The sequence below is a fragment of the Lepus europaeus genome, chromosome 3 (assembly GCF_033115175.1).
Source record: "Lepus europaeus isolate LE1 chromosome 3, mLepTim1.pri, whole genome shotgun sequence".
NCBI classification, from domain to species: domain Eukaryota; kingdom Metazoa; phylum Chordata; class Mammalia; order Lagomorpha; family Leporidae; genus Lepus; species Lepus europaeus.
The window spans coordinates 39,432,599-39,450,501 of NC_084829.1; the positions used below are offsets into that span (position 1 = coordinate 39,432,599).

The 17,903-nt window shown below is 61.5% G+C and overlaps 1 protein-coding gene across 1 annotated transcript in view; it reads left to right on the top strand.

Moving 5' to 3' along the window:
• The first annotated feature begins 690 nt into the window (after window positions 1-690).
• GLP1R (glucagon like peptide 1 receptor) overlaps window positions 691-17,903 on the top strand; it is a 32,996-nt gene continuing 15,783 nt past the window's right edge. Inside the window, exons 1-5 of the mRNA XM_062187478.1 lie at window positions 691-768; window positions 7,390-7,486; window positions 8,996-9,103; window positions 16,692-16,810; window positions 17,118-17,224. Of these exons, the coding sequence (XP_062043462.1) occupies window positions 691-768; window positions 7,390-7,486; window positions 8,996-9,103; window positions 16,692-16,810; window positions 17,118-17,224 (509 nt within the window). The remainder of the gene's footprint in view (window positions 769-7,389; window positions 7,487-8,995; window positions 9,104-16,691; window positions 16,811-17,117; window positions 17,225-17,903) is intronic.

The window sequence follows — 17,903 nt, forward strand, 5'->3', positions numbered from 1 at the left end:
CACCCTATGCTACTATCCTGAAGTTCCCAGCTGGACGTAATTGTTAGACCCTTCTCACCATCAGGGCTCAGCTGACTCATCTGTCATTGTCGCCCCGCCCCACTGCCCAACCTTGGCAGTCCCAGGCCGGCCTTCAGGACAGAGCCTGGGAAGGAGAGGAGGACATGGGGTGGGGGTAACCCTGCTGGGTGAATCTGACCGGTCACAGGCCTGTGGACACATTTCCTGGGAGTAGCCTGCCAGTCGGTATGACCCTGAACAAGTCCGACCCGCTCCCGGCCTCAATTTCCTTTAGGATACCCTAAGTAGGCGAGGAGCGGCTCGGCTTTGCTTAGCCAGGGCGCCCGGGAGGAGGGCCGGGGTGCGAGGGTGGAAGGCGGGCTCGGCTGGACGCCGACAGCTCGGGGCTTAGTGGTCGCGGTCCTGCGCTCCCCAAGTCCGTGCGGCGCTTTCCCGGAGCGCAGGGCCCGATACCTGCCCGTCCGGGACGTGCTCAGGGCTCAGCGGGGCTGGCCCAGCTCCCCCAACACCCGGGGCGGAAGATCGGGGACCCCGCCCGGCCCCTCCCGCGGGTAGGGCGGCCCCGCGCCGGCTCCTCCCCCGCCGCCCGCCGCCCGCCGCCCGCCCGGGTTCAGTCGCCGCGCGCGGTTCCGCAGGTGGCAGCGATGGCCCAGTCCTGAGCGCCCCGCCATGGCCGGCGCCCCCAGCCCTCTGCGCCTCGCGCTGCTGCTGCTCGGGGCGGTGGGCAGGGCCGGCCCTCGCCCCCAGGTGAGACCCGGGGACCCCGGCGGCAGCGGGGAGGGGGCGCTGCGGGCTGCAGGCGCAGTGTCCTGGCGGCGGCCGCCGGGACTTGAGCGAAACTCCGCGACAGCAGGCGCGGCCGAGCGAAAGCCTGGGGGGGGAATCGGGACAGGGGACTTGGGTGGCAGAGGTGGGCGCTCGGACGGGGACGGCTCCCTCGAACCTGGGCCCCTCTGCCCGTGCACCAGCTGCTCCGTGGCCGCCCGGCTCTGACTTGGGCGCCGCATCTCCGTCCTCCCCAAACCACTTTCCCAACTCCTGCTCCTCTTGAGCTGCGCCTGCGGCCCTGGCCCAGCCGGACTGTCTCCCCCTGCCTGGTCCCAGCCCCGCCGGCTCCTGACCCTTCTCCCGCGGGGCCTGCGCCACTGTCCCCGGCCCTCCCTCCGGCAGGGCCAGGGGCCCAGAGCGCCAGGGTGTGGAGACCCGGCTCCTCTCCCCCCATCCCAGTCCCCAAGCACTGCGTTTGACTCATAGCCCGGGAGCCCTGCGGTGGCGGCTTATTGTCCTTCCTCATGACCTCCCAGATAGAACTTGAGGCCCCCCCCCAACCCTTGCAGCAAACACGCAGGAGGCCCAGTGCGTACTCCCCGGTAAGCAGCTGGGCTCCCATCACACCCTCTGCGGACCGCCCTGCCCCCATACAGACCCCTGATGGACAACACACACCAGAACTCATGCTGGGACATACAAACACCCTGGCTTCCTGGGTGCCCCCTGAGCCCAGGCCACTGATGGCCCCTGCAGCGGCTGGCCCTGCCTTTTCTGCCCCAGGCTGCACGGCTGGGGGCTGTGGTCCATAGATGCTGGGAGGTGCTGAGCAGAGAGGAGGTGCAGGCTGGAGTGCCCTGTCCTGTGCCCTGGAACAATCTCTTCCTGTCACTCCCCCTCCTATCCCCAGACCTACAGAATTGCAGCTTCTGGGCAGTGGGAAGTTTGTCCCAGAATGGGGGAGAGGCAGGGTGAGGGCACAGTGCCCGGAGGAGGGCAGAGCCCCTGCGGGCTGAGACTCCAGGTGTGGACAGATGTGGCTGTCTGCGGCACAGGTGCTAGCTCATTTCCGGCCGCTGTAGTCTTTCCCAGATTCACTCTCTGTTCTCCAGCACCCAGAGACACCCTCCCCTGTACCTCGGTTCCCTTCTCAAAAACTCCCTAGTCAGGTCTGTGCTTTTCCGGGGGCTGGCATCTTCTGGGGGCCGGGACCCGCAGGCCCAGCAGGAGGTTCTCTCTCATCTTTAGGGGCCGGGCTGGGGACGGGAGTTCTGTTTTCTGGCCCCTTCCCACTCCAGGCCGAGTGTGCCGGTGTGGTTCCGATTATCCGAAGACAGCAAAGGGGGAAGAGGAAGGCTTTTGTGTCCTCTGCCCATCTTCTCCCCCAAACCCCTTTCTGCAGAGGTTCCAGGCCCCTTGGCCCTGCCCTTTCCTCTGATCGCCCCTCATTCCTCGGCCCTGCTGGGACTGGGGTGGCAGAGAGGTGACAGGCCCTGTGCAGAGAGGGTGGAGCTCTGGGGGGCTGCTCTTGTTGTGGGCGCTGGAGTGTCCCCAGCCACCGCAGAGATCTGAGCGACAGCCTGCGCAGAGGTTAGCCTGCAGTCAGGATGGCAAAGCCTTCTGTGCGTGTAAGACTAAAAAAAATGGTCAAGTTGGCATTTCAGTTTCTGTCTACGAAGTCAGCAAGACTAACTGCCCCTGTGCCACTGAGGGGGGGGGGGCGAGAGCTGTGTGAGGCTGCCCAGCAGTTCAGGGCAGGGAGGAAAAGAGAGAGCGTGGGGCTGTGTCCTCGGCCCGGCACCCTCCCTCTCCAGCGGGACCAAGGCGCTGCAAGCTGCCCCCAGAAGGTCCATGAGCCTGGAAGTGGCTTCCCTGCAGGTGAGGGGATGGACACACTGGTTGCTGCAAAAGCCGACCCATGCCACTTCTGCGCTGCCGGGCAGGACCATCCCAACCTCTGTCCCTTATCTTGCCAAGGCTCCTGGGAGGGTGACTGGCCAGACTTGCACCCCAGAAATGAAAACCAACTGGAACTGGGTTCAAATACTGGGTCTGCTGTTAGCTGGTGGGCTTGCGTAGACACGTGACCATGCAGAACCTCGGTTGTCTCACCTGTGAATAGAGACCACAGGTTCCATGACATAGGATTTATGGGGGACCGAGACTGGCACTCTGAAACAGCAGCTTTGGTTGCTGGGGGGCCCGCCCCATTTGTCCTCAGGAATTTAAGCGTGGACCAGGGCCGCAGAATGGGGTGTGGGGAGAGGTGAGGGGTGGAGGAGTCCAGCTGCCCCTCGGTCTGTGTGCAGTTTGTCCTGAGCTGGGCTCCGTCCTGGGCATGGGCTCAGGGTCGGGGGCTGGGCAGAACACATCGAAAACCCACGTCCTGCCCTTGACTGCCCTCCAGTAGGAAAAGCAGCAACTTCTTTAGCTGCATTGTGCCCCTAGGCAAATGCATGTGTGTGTGTGTGTGTGTTAGACAGCAGGGAGAAGGTACGGGGCTGCATGAACCCTGTTCCTCTGGGTGACACACTTGCCTGTATGGGGGTTGCAGGGGCACCATCTGCGTGTGTAGCTGTGTGCATGACAGCGCGTGTGAGATGCCATGTGACCGTGTGTACCACCCTGGTGTGGGACCCGGCCTGCTGGGCGACCGGTCTGAGTGGTCACGCAGTGCAGCCAGGCATCTCAGTCCAGGGGCTGGGCAGGTGCGCGTGGACCTGGCGGTCTGTGTGTGGCTGTGTGGGGGCGGCAGAGCCTGTGTGTCTGGTGCCAGCATTCGGCACATCCCTGGGGACGCCTGTGATAGTGTGCGGGACAGTGTATCCGTGTGACAGAGCCTGTGCCCGTGAGGACTTCTGCGCAGTTTTCCTTCCCCTGCCCTCTGCTCTGATAGCCAGAGCCCTTTTAGTAAGAAGACAGAAATGGGGTCAGAGACAGGGGCCTGACAGCCCCACCCTTCCAGGCACAGTGGGGGAGCCGTGACCTGGGCTCTGGGTGGGGGCAGGGAGGAGGGGCTGGGGAGCCCTGAGGCGTGCCAGGTGCCCCACTTGCTCCCTTGGAGAGGCCGCCCCCACTTCTGCCTCCTCTGGGGCCCACAGAAGCCAGGGTCTCTTCCCTCCTACCCCTCAATGGGGAGAGCGCCCAGAAGAGGGCCGACTCTGTGCCTGCCACACTGAGAGGCGGCAGCCGCTCCTGGGAGAGGGAGCGCCTCCCAGGGCGTTGGAACACCCAGCACCTGCAGCCCCTCCACTCCCCCCACATCCTCCTCTCCCTCCTACGCTGCCCACCTGCACAGGGCTCGCCACGTCTGAAAGACGGTCCCCGACTTTCCCTGGCTGGAACTGTGCAGTAACTCTTTGAGGGCCATGATACGCCCATTACACAGATGGGAAAACAGAGGGCCCCAGAGATCAAGTGTGTCCTATCAGGGCCACACAAACGCACAGAGCTGGGACTTCAACCAAGGGCTTTTGGCTCTCTGTACAGTGCTCCTTCTCACTGACCACGGCACTCGCTCCTCGTTCTCATCTTTTGCTTCCTCCCCAAACTCCTGACCCCGAGGGCTGCTCCCTTCTCATTACAGCCGCCTGGCTCAGGTTTGGCCCTCATGTGCGTCCTCCTCAGAGAGATCTCGGGAAGCCTGGCGCATCCTGATTCTAGAAACGGTCCCCTGGCCTCCCCCTCCCGGCACCCCTGCCCTGCAGGGTCCTCCCAGCACTCAGCAGCCACAGCCCCACCTTGCCAGGACCATAGCAGGGACCCAGGGAAGGGCTGCGGGACGGCGCCTTGGCCCCTCCTCCTCACAGGGCGTGGGTCCTAAGCCCCTTCCTGACTGGGCCTTGCCCTGGGATGCCCGCTGCGGCTGGGAGAAGGCACAGCTGAAGCAGCGTACCAGGTCCTGGGACGCAAAAACTCCTTCGTTCCCTCCTGCTGGGAGTATGTTGATCCCGGGAGTGCAGGAGCTGTGGCCGTGGGGCCCCTGCCCCCTGCCCTCTGCCCTGGCCCTCAGCCCTTGGCCCTAGCATCAGAGGTCAGAGAAGGGCTGCCATTGACCCAGCATTTTCCTTGTTTCCGGGGCCTTGTTAACTCAAGGCGCGCTGGAGTCCGGAGGGCCGAGGGAGGGACAGTCACTCCCATCTTGCACATGTGTGTTGAAGCTAAAAGGCAAGACTCTTGCACAAGGTCACCAATCTGATCCGAGGGGGAGCCAGGATCAGGCCCAGGGCTGAGCTCAGGGCTGCGGCCGTGTTCCCCCTTGCTGGCCCGGTGTCACCGGGAGGAAGGCCCCAGCCGCAGTACCCAGCCTTGTCCCACATCACAGCTTCGCACTTGTCCCAGGTCCTGCCCACCCTTCTCTCCCTACCCCGGAAAAGCCCCCAAATCGAGCCCACGCTTTCCTCTGCTTTGGGCAGTACTGATGCCCCCGGCCCCGCCCTCCTGCCAAATACCCACTATCCCCCTGCTAGTGCAGCCCCCTTCCCCCCAACATACACCTCACAGTCCTGGAGGCCCCAGGGCTCTGGGGTCTACTGCCTGGCCACTTGGCTGCCGTCTTGGCTCTGTCACCTGTGCCGCAGGCCTTGGGCCCCCCCCCCCCAGGCACCTGAGACAGTCTCAGGCCAGGGCTCCTGAGACCAGGGCTCCGTCCATCCCCTTCATCCCGTGCATTCCCCCCATCGCCTCCACTGGAACCTGGCACCGTCATGGGTCCAGAAGCAGCAGGTGCAGGGAAGCCACTGTGGGTGCCGAGTGCTGCATGCGGGTCCTGCCGAGAGGCTGAGGATCCGGAGATCAGCAGGCAACCTGGCAGAGGAGAGAATCCACCTTTGTCAGCAACCCCTGGCACTGGGACCCCTCCTCGGAGATCCCAGTCAGAGGGCGGAGGCAAGGCCCCGTCCGGTCCTCAGATACCCCAGTCAGAGATGGGATATGCAGCCCCATCCTTAGAGAACTCAGGCAGAGGGGGAGGACACAGCCCCATCCTCAGGGTGCCCCAGTCTGAGGGAGGAGACACTGCCCCGTCCTCAGGGTACCCAGTCTGCAGGGGGAGGCATAGCTCTGTCTTCAGGGAGTCTTAGTCTGCAGACAGCTTCATGACCGTGCTCTGCTCCGAGCAGGCGCAGGTCTGCATCTATTTGAAATTCCCTGGGCTGATGGGCAGCCCCGCCCTCCCGATCCCTCCCCATGCCTCTGGGAGGCCGCTGGCTGGGGTCTCCTGCGCTCAGTGCCTGTTCCGGGCACATCTTCCACCCGGTTCCCAGCAGTGGCCGTGCGTCCTGCCTGCTTTCCTCTGGGAAACAGAAATCAAGGGAACGTCTCCTCCTCCCTCTCCCTGGCCGCCTCCAGGGCAGGGCAGAAGAGGGGGAGGAGGACAAGGTGGGGTGGACCCCCCAGCCCCGCCCCCCCCCCCAGGGCTGGAATCCTGAACCCAGCTTTGCTGTGGCCACACTTGACTCTCTCTTCCCTTCCTAAAAAGCACCGCCGACCTTTGCCCTCAGGAGCGCTCCATCCTGCAGGGTAGCCCCACCTGCAGCGTGGCTGGCTCCTCCCAAGGATGAGCTGGGGCCCAGGGGCCGGAAGCAGACAGTCCAGGCGAGGTGTGCAGTGAGCAGCCTTCCCAGGGCCAAGGTAACCCCGGAAGCACTTCCGGCGCATGCTCGGGGAACAGCCAAGCGTGAGCGGAGGAAGGATTTTCATTTCAGTGCACATGGGTGCGCTCGTGGTTTCAAAAAGTGAAATTTTGTTGTAAATTATGTATAGAGCCTTAATTTTATATGAAGGGCTCTCTGGTCATTCCAGCATCTGTGGCCTCTAAGTGAGGAATAGTTGTCATCTTTTAAGTCTGTTTAGGAAAAAAATAAAACTGAAAAAGAGCCTGGTTGTAAAAGGCCCACGGGAGGGAGGCACACAGAACTGGTCGCAAGGGGGCGCTTCTCGGCCGTGTGGGGCTACACAGCTGCGTGCCGGGAAGGGAATTCTGTGACTCGCTCCTGTCCCCTCGCAGGCGGGAATTCAGTGTTCTGGAACCTTCCTTGCTCTTCACCCTTCGCGACTTCTCCTCCGGGTTGGTGGAAGCTGGGCTGAGTATTTGTCCTGTGTTGCGTTAGGAGGGCACACTGAGGGGGCCACGTAGCCCTCCTGTGCAGAACAAGTGCCAGCGGCTGCGGACCCTGCTCCGGCGCCCCCAATGCCACCTCTGTCCCTAGTACTCCATCAGCGTCGCTGATCCAGGGCACCCCGGCTGCTGGCTTTAGCTCACCCTCAGGTGCTGCGAGCCCCCACCCTGTCCCACCCCAGCCTGTGTGCCCAAAGGTTGAAAGAGCAAGGGGGGCCTCCACGTGGCTGCCCAGGCTCCAGCCCTCACCGGACCGGGGCTGAGACCCGCCCCCATCCACCCCCAGACGCGTCCACTCAGGAGGCATTTGCTGGCTTCCTGCTCCACCAAGCGGTGCGCCAGTCTCCTGGGAGGGACAGAGATGTGAGAGCCTCCCTGGGGGACGGAGCCTGGTGGGACGGAGAAACCCAGCGTGCGTGGAGGGATTGTGAGGGAGAATGAATGGCAACACGCACAGGAGCCATTTCTCCGCTCTCCCCCAGGGTGCCACCGTGTCGCTCTCGGAGACGGTGCAGAAATGGCGAGAGTACCGCCGCCAGTGCCAGCACTTCCTGACTGAGGCTCCGCCTCTCGCCACAGGTGAGTCCAGGCCCTGGGTGGGTGGGGGGCGCCCTGGCCGCATGGCATTGGCCCACCTCATGCCTCCGTCCCGCTGTCCAAGCCATTCCCCCACCTGAGTTCCTTCGTGCCCCCTGCCCACCTAGCCCGGTTCTCGGGCTCTTGGAAGTCCAGCTCAGCTGCTTCCTCCACCAGGAATCCTTCCCCAAGGTATCTCCGCCATCTTCCAGCTCTCACTCTTGCCAGCTTTGTTGACTTAAGGTCTTCTCTCCCAGCTCCGCTCCGGGCCGCCAGTCCAGCCTCCGGGCAGGCACCAGGCCTGTCCACGCGTGTCCTGCTCATCCCCCTCCCCCAGTCTGTGCAGGGACTGGGGGCCCAGCCAGCATGCTCGGAAGAAGACGTGGTTCAGGGAATTTCTGGGAGGTTTGGAGAACACAGGATGGAGTTGGTGGGCCTGGATTCACATCCGGCCTCTGTGATGATAACACAGTGGCCTGAGCAGGTTATTCAGCCTGTGGGCTACCATGTCCCTCTGCCCTGTGCACTGTGAAGAGTAATTTAAAAATAGCCAGGACTTGGGGGTGGAGGTGGGGAGGCTGGCACTGTGGCCTAGTGGGTTAAGCCACTGCCTACAATACCAGCATCCCATCTGGGCACTGGTTCAAGTCCCAGCTGCTGCACTTCTGATCCAGATCCCTGCTAATGTGCCTGGAAAAGTAGTGGAGGATGGCCCAAGTCCTTGGGCCCCTGCACCCATGTGTGAGACCCAGAAGAAGCTCCTGGCTCCTGGCTTCGGCCTGGCCTGGCCCTGGTCATTTCGGCCATTTAGGGAGTGAACCAGCAGATAGAAGACCAATCTCTCTCTTTTAACCCTTTCAAATAATTACATCTTTAAACAATTTTTAAAAAAAAAAATAGGTGGGAATGGGTGTTGGGCCTCCTGGTTAGGGTACCCCCCATCCCATACAGGAGTAGCCGGGTTTGAGTCCCAGCTTCACCCTCGAGTCCAGCTTCCTGCTAATGTACTCTCCAGGAGGCAGCAGGTGGTAATTTAAGAACTGGAGTCCCTGACACCCATGGGGAAGGCCAGGATTGAACTCTTGGCTCCTGGTTTTAGCCTGCCCCAGCCCTGGCTCTTGCAGGCATCTGGGGAGTGAACCAGAGGATAGGAGATATCTGTCTCTCAAATAAATTTAAAAAATAAAATAAAAGTAGGCCTACAGGGGTTGTTTATGGAGCACTTACTGCACTATATAACCTGCATGTCTTTATCCCTGCAAGCCCTGGGGGGTGAGGAATACCTCTACTGATGAGCAGACAGACACTAAGTAACTCACTCCAGGTCCCCAGTAATGAGTCCCCTTGCTTTGGCTCCCCCCCGGGGGGGGGGGGGGGAGGAAGTGCTTAGCATACAGAAAATGCCCAGCAGAGGGGAGTGGAGTGCAGGCCCCATGGGAGGAGGAGTGAAGGAGGACAGGCACCCTGGCCAGCCATGGGCAGCAACTCAGAGCCCTTTCCCTCCGTTTGCAGGCCTGTTCTGCAATCGGACCTTTGACGACTATGCCTGCTGGCCAGATGGGGCCCCGGGCTCCTTCGTGAACGTCAGCTGCCCCTGGTACCTGCCCTGGGCCAGCAATGGTGAGTCCCCCGCTGCCCCTGGTGCCTGCCCTGGGCCAGCAATGGTGAGTCCCCCGCTGCCACTGGTGCCTGCCCTGGACCAGCAGTGATGGGTCCCCTGCTGCCCCTGGTGTCTGCCCTGGGCCAGCAGTGGTGGGTCCCCTGACTGTCGCCATACCCAAAGGCAGGGGAGGGAGGGCATGCTGCTTCCTTTCCTCTGAGACACAGCCCTCCCCCTGCCCCCAGCGTCTCTAGGCCTGCTGGTGTGGTCTGCCTGCCTACCCTGGGAAGGGTGGGGGGTTTGGTGGCAGCAGGTTTTGGGGTTGCAGCCTGGGCCTGGGGCCTCACCGGCAGGAGTGGGAGGAAGGGAGAGTGTGGGGCCTGAGCTAAGAAAGGAAGGTGAGCCCCTCCAGTGTAGCAGCCAGGAAAGGAGCCAGGTGGGCAGAGACCCTGGTGGGGGCAGGGGAGGTACTCGGGGGCGTCCTGGCTCTGGGGTGTGTGTTACATGTGTGATACGCATATGCAGGTGGCCCATACCCGCTAGGGGCACAGGTGGGGAATGTGCAGCGCCCAGGCTATATGAGGCCTGGGAAATCATTTGGCCTGGCCCTGCCAAGGCCATCACAGGCGGGACCCGAGATTCGCAATATCTATAGCGGGCTAACTTTTAAGTTGATCATTTTGTGTGATGTTATAAATATCCAAGTAGCGATTTCCTTGGCAGAACAAAAAGATTCCCCACCCCTGCTTTGGGGGTTTGCTGGCTACAGTGATCAGGGATCAGTGGCAGCAGTAAGCAGTGCCTTCCCCCCTGCTGGGAATCCCACTCTGGGGACGTCATGACTGGGAGGGTGGGAGGGTAATGGACTGGGACCCTTCGGAGACCTGCAGAGGGCTACCTGCTGTGCCCACTCCCACCTGTCCATCCCAGCCAGGCACTGGAGGCTAACAGGAGACAGACACCTTTGCCACAGAGAACTCACAGTGGCCACACTGGGAGAAGAGGCACTCTTTAGAATCATAGCAATGTTTCCTGAGTACCTACGTGTGTCCAGGGTCCTGTCCTGAGGGCAGGGCATCCCTTGCCTTCTTGCACCGACCCTGAGAAGTGGAAGTCACCTGTTTCAAGTGATGTGGTGGGGGGCAGGGCCTGGATTTGAGCACAACTTGTGTTCCCATCAGTGTGCCTTGAAGGACTGACCGAGTCCAGCAGAAATGGTGCTACAGGGAAGTGGGAGAATGAGGTCATGCTGTGAGGAGGCCGGGGGCCTTCCTGGAGGAGGTGGTCTGGTGGGGCCTCTGGTGAGCCTCACGGCAACATGAGGGACTGGGGTCACATGAAGCCTGGCAGGTCTCCCAGGAGGCTCCCTCCTGCTCCACCCTCACTGTGTACATTCCTCTCCCATGATGTGCAGGGAGGGTGGGGCCGGGAAGTAGCCAGGCACCTGGGTAGGAGCCAGAGCTGGCTGGTGCCTTCTCACTTGGCGTTGTTCAGCACCCGCTGCTGTGGCCACACGCCCATTCATTGAGTCCTGGAGAAACCCACTGTGTGCACTCACTGAGCCACAGCAGCCCTCGGAGACAAGCACTCACGCCCCTCCTGCTTTCGGGTAAGGAAACCAAGGCGCAGAGACGCCAAGTGGCTTTCCCAAGCTCGCATGGCTGGCGAGCAGCGCTCCCAGGAGTCAGCCCAGGAGTCTGGGTTCCAGTCCATACGCTTCCCTGCTACCCCAGGCCTCCTTGGCGGTGTGCGCCCATGCACACAGCTCTGGCCTGGAGACAGATGGGTGGCCGGGCTGACTTCTGCTGGCATGGACACACCCCTAGGGAGGGCAGTGAGCTGCCCACCTTCCCCTTAAAGCCCTGTCGTCTAGTGGCTCTGCTTGTAGATGGCCAGACTGGCCGTGTGGGCAGGAGCAAGCCAGCCCCTGGACTACTCTGGGTCGTCCTCTGCTCACTTGGGAGGTGGGATGGAGCCAGGAGATGCAGGTGTGTGTGTGTGATAGGGGGACGGGACCAGGGGCTGCCGGTCCCTGAAAACCAGTAGCCAGTCTGCACACCGCCCCAGCCTCCGGCAGTGCACATGCTTCCCCTGCCCCTTGGTTTGGGACCTGCCGCCTGGCCAGCCTTGACTGGGCCTCTAGACCCCAGGGAGCCAGGCACAGGACAGGGCCCATCACTCAGCACTAAGCCGCCCCCAGCTCTGCCTGCTGCTTGTGGCTCCATCCATCACCTTTAATTGTATTTGAGCAGGAAATAGGTCCTGGTGGTGCCCGTTTATGAGCGAACACGGTTTTATTGCCTTCTCCATGAAGATAACGGCCCTGCAAGGCCCCCTGCCAGCCTCCCCCGACACGCGCGCACGCCAGCCTCATTTACTCCCTTGTTGGATGCTCGGAATCGCTGGCTCTGCCTCCCTCTCCCATCTCCCTGGGTGAGAGACCTGCGGAGATTCCCCCCGCCCCGCACCGTGGGCTCCCCAGCACCAGTGTCCCCTTCGGCCTGCGCTGGAGCTGCTCCCTGCAGAGGCTGGCACCAGGGCTTCCCTGACCCCCACCCCGGGCACGTGGGAGCAGGGAGAGGACGCTTCTAGACTTCCTGGTGGAGAAACTTGGGGGCGTGAATTGTGCATGCAGGGCTGCGTGAGGAGGTCTCAGGCTGGGCTGGGAATTTGAAGGGAAGGCGGCGGGGGGGGGCCCTTGCAGGGTGAGGGCACCGACACAGTGTGCAGAGCCCCAGTGGAAAGCTGCAGCGTTGATAGGCCTGAGAAGCAAGGGGCCAGGAGCGGGGCAGGGGGTCACCATACCAGCGGGAGCCAAGCTGATGAGGCCACCCAGGAGGGCTGTGGCCCCAGAGGGACAATGCCACTGGCCAGAACCCCAGGGCTGAGGCAGGAAGGGTGCAGGGGAGCAATGCCCCAGCCTCTCCTGCCTGCCGTCTTCAGCTGGTGCCTCCCACTGGCCAAGCCCAGACGCTAGAGCCCCGAGCATCGCAGGGGAGTGGGTGGCTCGTGAAAGAATTGCATTCAATGAAAACAAGCTCCTGAGCTAGGTCTGTGTCAGGCTGAGCGGTGTCACTGCCTGGGCAGTGGTGCTGGGGACATCAGAGCCGTCCTTGCCCTGGGTGTGACGTCAGCAAGGGACAGGTGAAAGGTCGGGAAGGGGACAGGGGGAGGCCAAGCAGGCAGCACTTCAGACTTGGGGCTATGCCAGTGTCCCAGGGAGGCAGCCATGCCCTTGAATCCCCACCCCTCTAGCTGGGAATTTGGGGCTCAGGGTGGCTACATGAGGGCCGAGCAGGTGATGGGGGCGGAAGCTGGCGGAAGGAAAAGCTTAGTGCGAGCAAGACTGTGAGAAGGCTGGAGTGGCTTCCGTGGGCTCGTTGGCCGCCTGAGGGCCCTCCAGGCTGCTCGTTTACCCGCAAACAGCTGATCTGCTCATTGCAAATCATGCCAGCCTCATTAGCTGCACCCTCGTCTGGTCCCTACCTGTTTGTTGGCTTAGGTCTAATTATACGAGAGTCATAAAATGCTTTTAAAATAGCCTATCAGTCACCAGTCTTGGAGACTCTGGCAGGTGCCTCCCCTGAGTGACATTGAACCGGGGTTGCCAAGAGGAGACGGAGGCCCGTGCTGGGCCCCAGAGGGCTCTGCCGTGGGGCCACCCGCTCTGTCCCCGGTCACCAGGAAGGAGTGTGCCCATGAGAACCCAGGGTCGGGGAGGCAGCAGGGCCAGGCTTGGAGGACCTGCTACACACCGGCCACTTCCTACACTTTCATCTCCCAGGAAGTCATCACGTTTCCCATTTTACTGATGCAAAAACCGTAGAGGTGAAGCGACCTGGTGGAGGGCAGAACCGGGCTGTGAGCGGGCGCTCCCGCCCCCAGGCATGGCTGACGGATGCCGGCCTTTCCCGGGCCCTGAGCCCCGCCCTACCCCCTCCTTGCACCCCTTTGAGGAGGGCCTGTGCCTAGCCTCGCTGCATCTCGGTGTCCCCATCTGTGAAATGGGGGCCCAGCAGGCCGTGCTGGCCGCCTCTGTTGCCAGGGTGCAGGAGCTAATGGATTCATGAGCAGCTCTCCACGGCCCTGAGTGCCTGCATCCACGTGGAAGGGCGGCTGTTAGCTTGATTACAGGCGCAGCAGCACTTTCCGGGAGGGGAAGTGTTTAATTGGGGGTTTTATTTCCAGCACCAGGGTCTGACTTAATGAAATATCCCTGGGCCTCCTGGCATGCGGCAGCCATGGCTGCCTCCCTGTGTTGACAAGGCCAGAGCCAACCCCTGGCTGTGATTTCCCAGCTACCACCGCCCCCAGGCCCCATGAAGCTGGGCTGATAGCAGGGCCATGCTGGACCCATTCCACTTCCAGCCAAGATGGTGTCGGGGCACCACGGGCCCAGCCGAGAACCAGCCCTGGCTTTTAATGTTTGATGCTAATGAAGGATAATCGACAGATGCATTTGCACAGGCGCACTGAGCTTCTCAGAGGTGCAGCAGCTCCTGGACTCTGTGCCGGGAATGCACACACCTGTGCTCACACCACCTCCAGAACACGGGGCCTGGGAACCCTTGGCAAGGGGAGCTGCTGGGCGGGGCCTACGAGCTGGGAAGCCCAAGCCTGGGGAAGCTGAAGGAGAGACGTCGCCGTTGATGGCTCTTAGCTGCAAGGTTGCCGGCTAACTGGGCTTCCGGTGGCAAAGAGTTGGGAGTTCAAATCCTGCTTCCGCTGCTGCCTCAGTGGATGAACCTGGGCAAGTCACTGGGCTCCCAAGAAGCTCCGTTGGCCCACCTGTAAGAGGGTGGACCTGCCTTGTAGGCAGTTAGGATACGCAGAGGTGTCAGGCTTACAGCAGGGGCTCGCAGATGGCTCCTGGGAATGTGCAGCCTGTGGAGATGGCATTGGCTACCGTGTGTGCCAGGCCTGTGCCATCTTTGGGAAGTAGGGAGTCATCGCGTCACACTGCTGCAGGCCAAGCCCCGGGGGAATGGCTGCTTAGATGGCTTGTGCCCCCGAGGCACCAGCACTGTGCCCTCTCCCTTCCCAGGGCCCCTCCGCCTCCCTCCTTTCTCCCATCCAACTAGGCTGCCAAAGCAGGCTCCATCCCCACGGAGTCAGCCCAGGTCCCAGCCCTGGCTCGGGGTTGTTTACAGACGCCTGGGGAAGAATTTTCGGCATCAGTGCGGCAGATAAGAGAGGCCTTTGAGGGCCTGAGCGGAGGCCATCAAATTTTTAAAGTCAGACCACGTGTCTTGGGATAGGCCAGATTTTGTGCACCATACATCCGAGGGGGGACCCCTGCCTCCCCCCGCCCCCTGCTGCTGTCCCCAGTTCGACCATCGGATCTCAGGTTTCTGGGTTTGGTCCACCTGAAGTCCCTCTTACAATGCGGGTTCTTCCAGAAGACATGATGCTCACTGTGAGTCCTGAGTCCTGAGTCCTGTTTCAGGGCTTGCTTGTGGCGGGAGCCAGGAGCAGGGAGAAGGGAGAGGAGGCTGTGCTGCTGCCAGGGGTCGGTGTCAGGGGAGGACTGGGTCCCACTGCCAGGCCTGCCGGTGCCCGCAGGTGCTGGGAGACGGCTGCCCTGGACCCTGCAGGGAGGGGCTCACAGCTCTGGGGTTTGGGAAGCAGAGGCCGGTGCCAGATTGCTGCCCTGTCCTGGGCTGCCTGTGACACTCCCCATCTCACACACACACACATGCACACAAACATACACACACACGCACGTGCATATATACATACATACATGCACAGACACACACGTGCACACATGTATGCACACACACACGCAAAGAGCCTCATCCCAGGAGACTTAGTCCAGCTGGAAATCTCTACACAGCAGCTACTGCTCCAGGGCCTGGGGCTGCTCCTCCATCCCCACTCTCACTGCTGACTCTTCCGGGATTTTAAAATCTTTAAAGTTCCTTCCTGGCTCCTGCCTCCCTCCCACACCAGTGGAACCCCTGGTGTTAGCTGGACGTGATGCTGCAGGCAGGTAATGGATGAGGCTACACCACCCGGCGGCCAAGCCTCCCCTCTCCCCAGCAAGTGGACGGCCGGCGCGGCAGGGAACCCTGTAGCTCGCAGAGCCCCGGGGGCGTGAGTGGGCTCAGTGCCCCCCCCAGCTCTGCTGCACCTGTGCTGGCCGCTCTGCATTGTGCTGGTCCTGTCTGAGGATGTCTTTGCTTACTTTCTGTGAGAGCCGTTGATACTCTGAAGCCAGGGACTGTGCCTCCTCCCTCAGACAGGGAGCTCCCTGGCAACAGGGCCTGGATCCTGCCATCCCACACACCCGACAACTAGGTCTCCAAGGGCACTGGCCATCTCCAAAATACGACCATGGGCTGCTTTGAGGTGGTGTTGAGTCAGGGGCCCCAGGGCAGAGGCCATGTCTGTGCCAGGATGGCGTTCCTTTTAGATCCCGTGGGCTCTGAGGGCAGATAAGGACTTCTTCAGGGTAGGGCTGTGTCTCCCCCCTCAGATTGGGCTCCCTGAGGAGAAGGCGGTGTCTCCACCCTCTGGCTGGGATCTCTGAGGACAGAGCTGTGTCTCCACCCTCTGACTGGGCTCCCTGAGGACAGGGCTGTGTTTCCACCCTCAGACTGGGGGTCCCTGGGGATGGGACTTTGTCTCCACCCTCAGACTGGGCTCCCTGAGGACAGGGCTGTGTCTCCCCCCTCAGACTGGGGTCCCTGAGGACAGGGCTGTGTCTCCACCCTCAGGCTGGGATCTCTGAGGACAGGGCTGTGTCTCCCCCCTCAGATTGGGGTTCCCTGAGGACAGGGCTGTGTCTCCACCCTCAGACTGGGATCTCTGAGGACAGGGCTGTGTCTCCCCCCTCAGACTGGGGTCCCTGAGGACAGGGCTGTGTCTCCACCCTCAGACTGGGATCTCTGAGGACAGGGCTGTGTCTCTCCTCTCTGAGTGGAGCTCTCTGAGAATTGGGGCTGTCCCCACCCTCAGATTGGGGTTCCCTAAGGACAGGGCTGTGTCTCCACTTAAGACTGGTGGTCCCTGGGAATGGGGCTGTGCCTCCACCCTCAGACTGGGGACCCTGGGAATGGGGTTATGTTTCTGTCCTCAGACTGGGGGTCCCTGGGGGTGGGGCTGTGTCTCCACCCTCAGACTGGGGGTCCCTGGGGGTGGGGCTGTGTCCTCCCCACTGGGCTTCTCTTCCTTTCTATTAGAAGTTAGGTGCCAGCTTTGTGCCAGGGTCTGCTCTCCCCAGGGAGTGTGGGAGGGAGACGGGCGCTGAGCCCTGAAGATCAGAAGCCATAGCTGGTGACTGTGAGACTGTCAGGGCTACTGCTGGTCAGTGCCAGGCCTTGTTGGTGTGATTAGAGGCTGGGGACGGGGACGTGGAGCTGGGTTCCTCTCCAAGCCATGGGTTCACCCAGCTGCTTTCCATGGTGACCAGGAGGAGTAGCTGAGTGTGTGGGTGGACTATGCTGGCCTTGGTGCCCCCAGTCCGGTCCCCGGGACCACGGGGCACGTGCAGGGGAGGAAGAGGGTAGAGTGAGCTCTGGGGAAGCAGGGTGGCCCTGAGGGTGGGGAAGGGGGGCGTCTGGCCAACTCCGGGCAGAGGCTCAGCTCCCTGCTCTCCCGCCCCAGTGCTGCAGGGCCACGTGTACCGCTTCTGCACGGCCGAGGGCCACTGGCTGCACAAGGACAACTCCAGCCTGCCCTGGAGGGACCTGTCGGAGTGCGAGGAGTCCAGGCGCGGGGAGAAAGTGAGTGGGAGATGGGTTCTGAGCTATGGAAGGGTAGCTGGGTCTTCACCTCGTGGGCTTCAGACAGGCCTGTCTGTGGTCATCTCTCCCATGCCCCTGCCTCTGCGGGCTTGGCAGGCCACACTTTCGGGGGGGGGGGGGTCCACCTCCACAGCCTGGGACAGGGCTCTAGAAATTTGTAGGTTTTTCTCTTCCTTGGTTCTGGGGTCCACACGAGGCCTGATGGGGACTCACCGCCATCCCTGTCCCCTGGGAAAGGAGGCCATGGCTGCTGCCACACGCACTCATGTCCCCCATGTGCACACAGAGCTCCCCGGAGGAGCAGCTGCTGTCCCTGTACATCATCTACACGGTGGGCTACGCGCTGTCCTTCTCCGCTCTGGTCATCGCCTCAGCCATCCTCCTTGGCTTCAGGTAGGGGGGCCCCGGACCTGGCCAGGGGCTGCTTTGTCCTCACTGCCCCAGACAGGGGAGGGGACACTGGGCCAAAGTAACAACACAGCAGGTTCTTCTCTCAGGAGCCTGAGGGAGAAGGCCCAGGGCGTGGTACTGTGTGCTTAGTCTCATCTGCTGTGGAAGTGCATTGCAGAGTACCTCCAAAGGTAGTGAGAAATGCAATAAATAAAAAAATGCATTTCTTATGGTGCAAAAAAGAGAGGAAACCCAAGCATGCAGAGGTTTTCAGAAGGTTCATAGAAAATGTGTAATATAAGAAAATTATGCATGGATTTCAAAGTTTTGAACCAAAATAAAGTTATCTCTTAATTCCATTTTTCCATGAACTTGTTGAAGCACCTTGTATACTGCAGAGTAGCAGCCACCCTACGCACACATACTCCAGCCTGAAGGCTGGATGGTAGCATGATGGAGAACACTGGGAGGTCTGTTCCAGTGAGCAGGGGTAACTTCAATTCTCAAGAATTCAGTGTTGTTTTAGGAAAGGTCTCAGAGATTAGCGATTCTGCTCTCCTTGGAGTGGAAGAGTTCTTCCTGAGGTCTGTTCCTGCTGAGAGATCTCTTCTAGACTAGAAACTGGAGTGCAGAGTCCCAGGTCCTCCCACCCACTCTGGGGTGCGCCAGGGAGCTGGGTTCA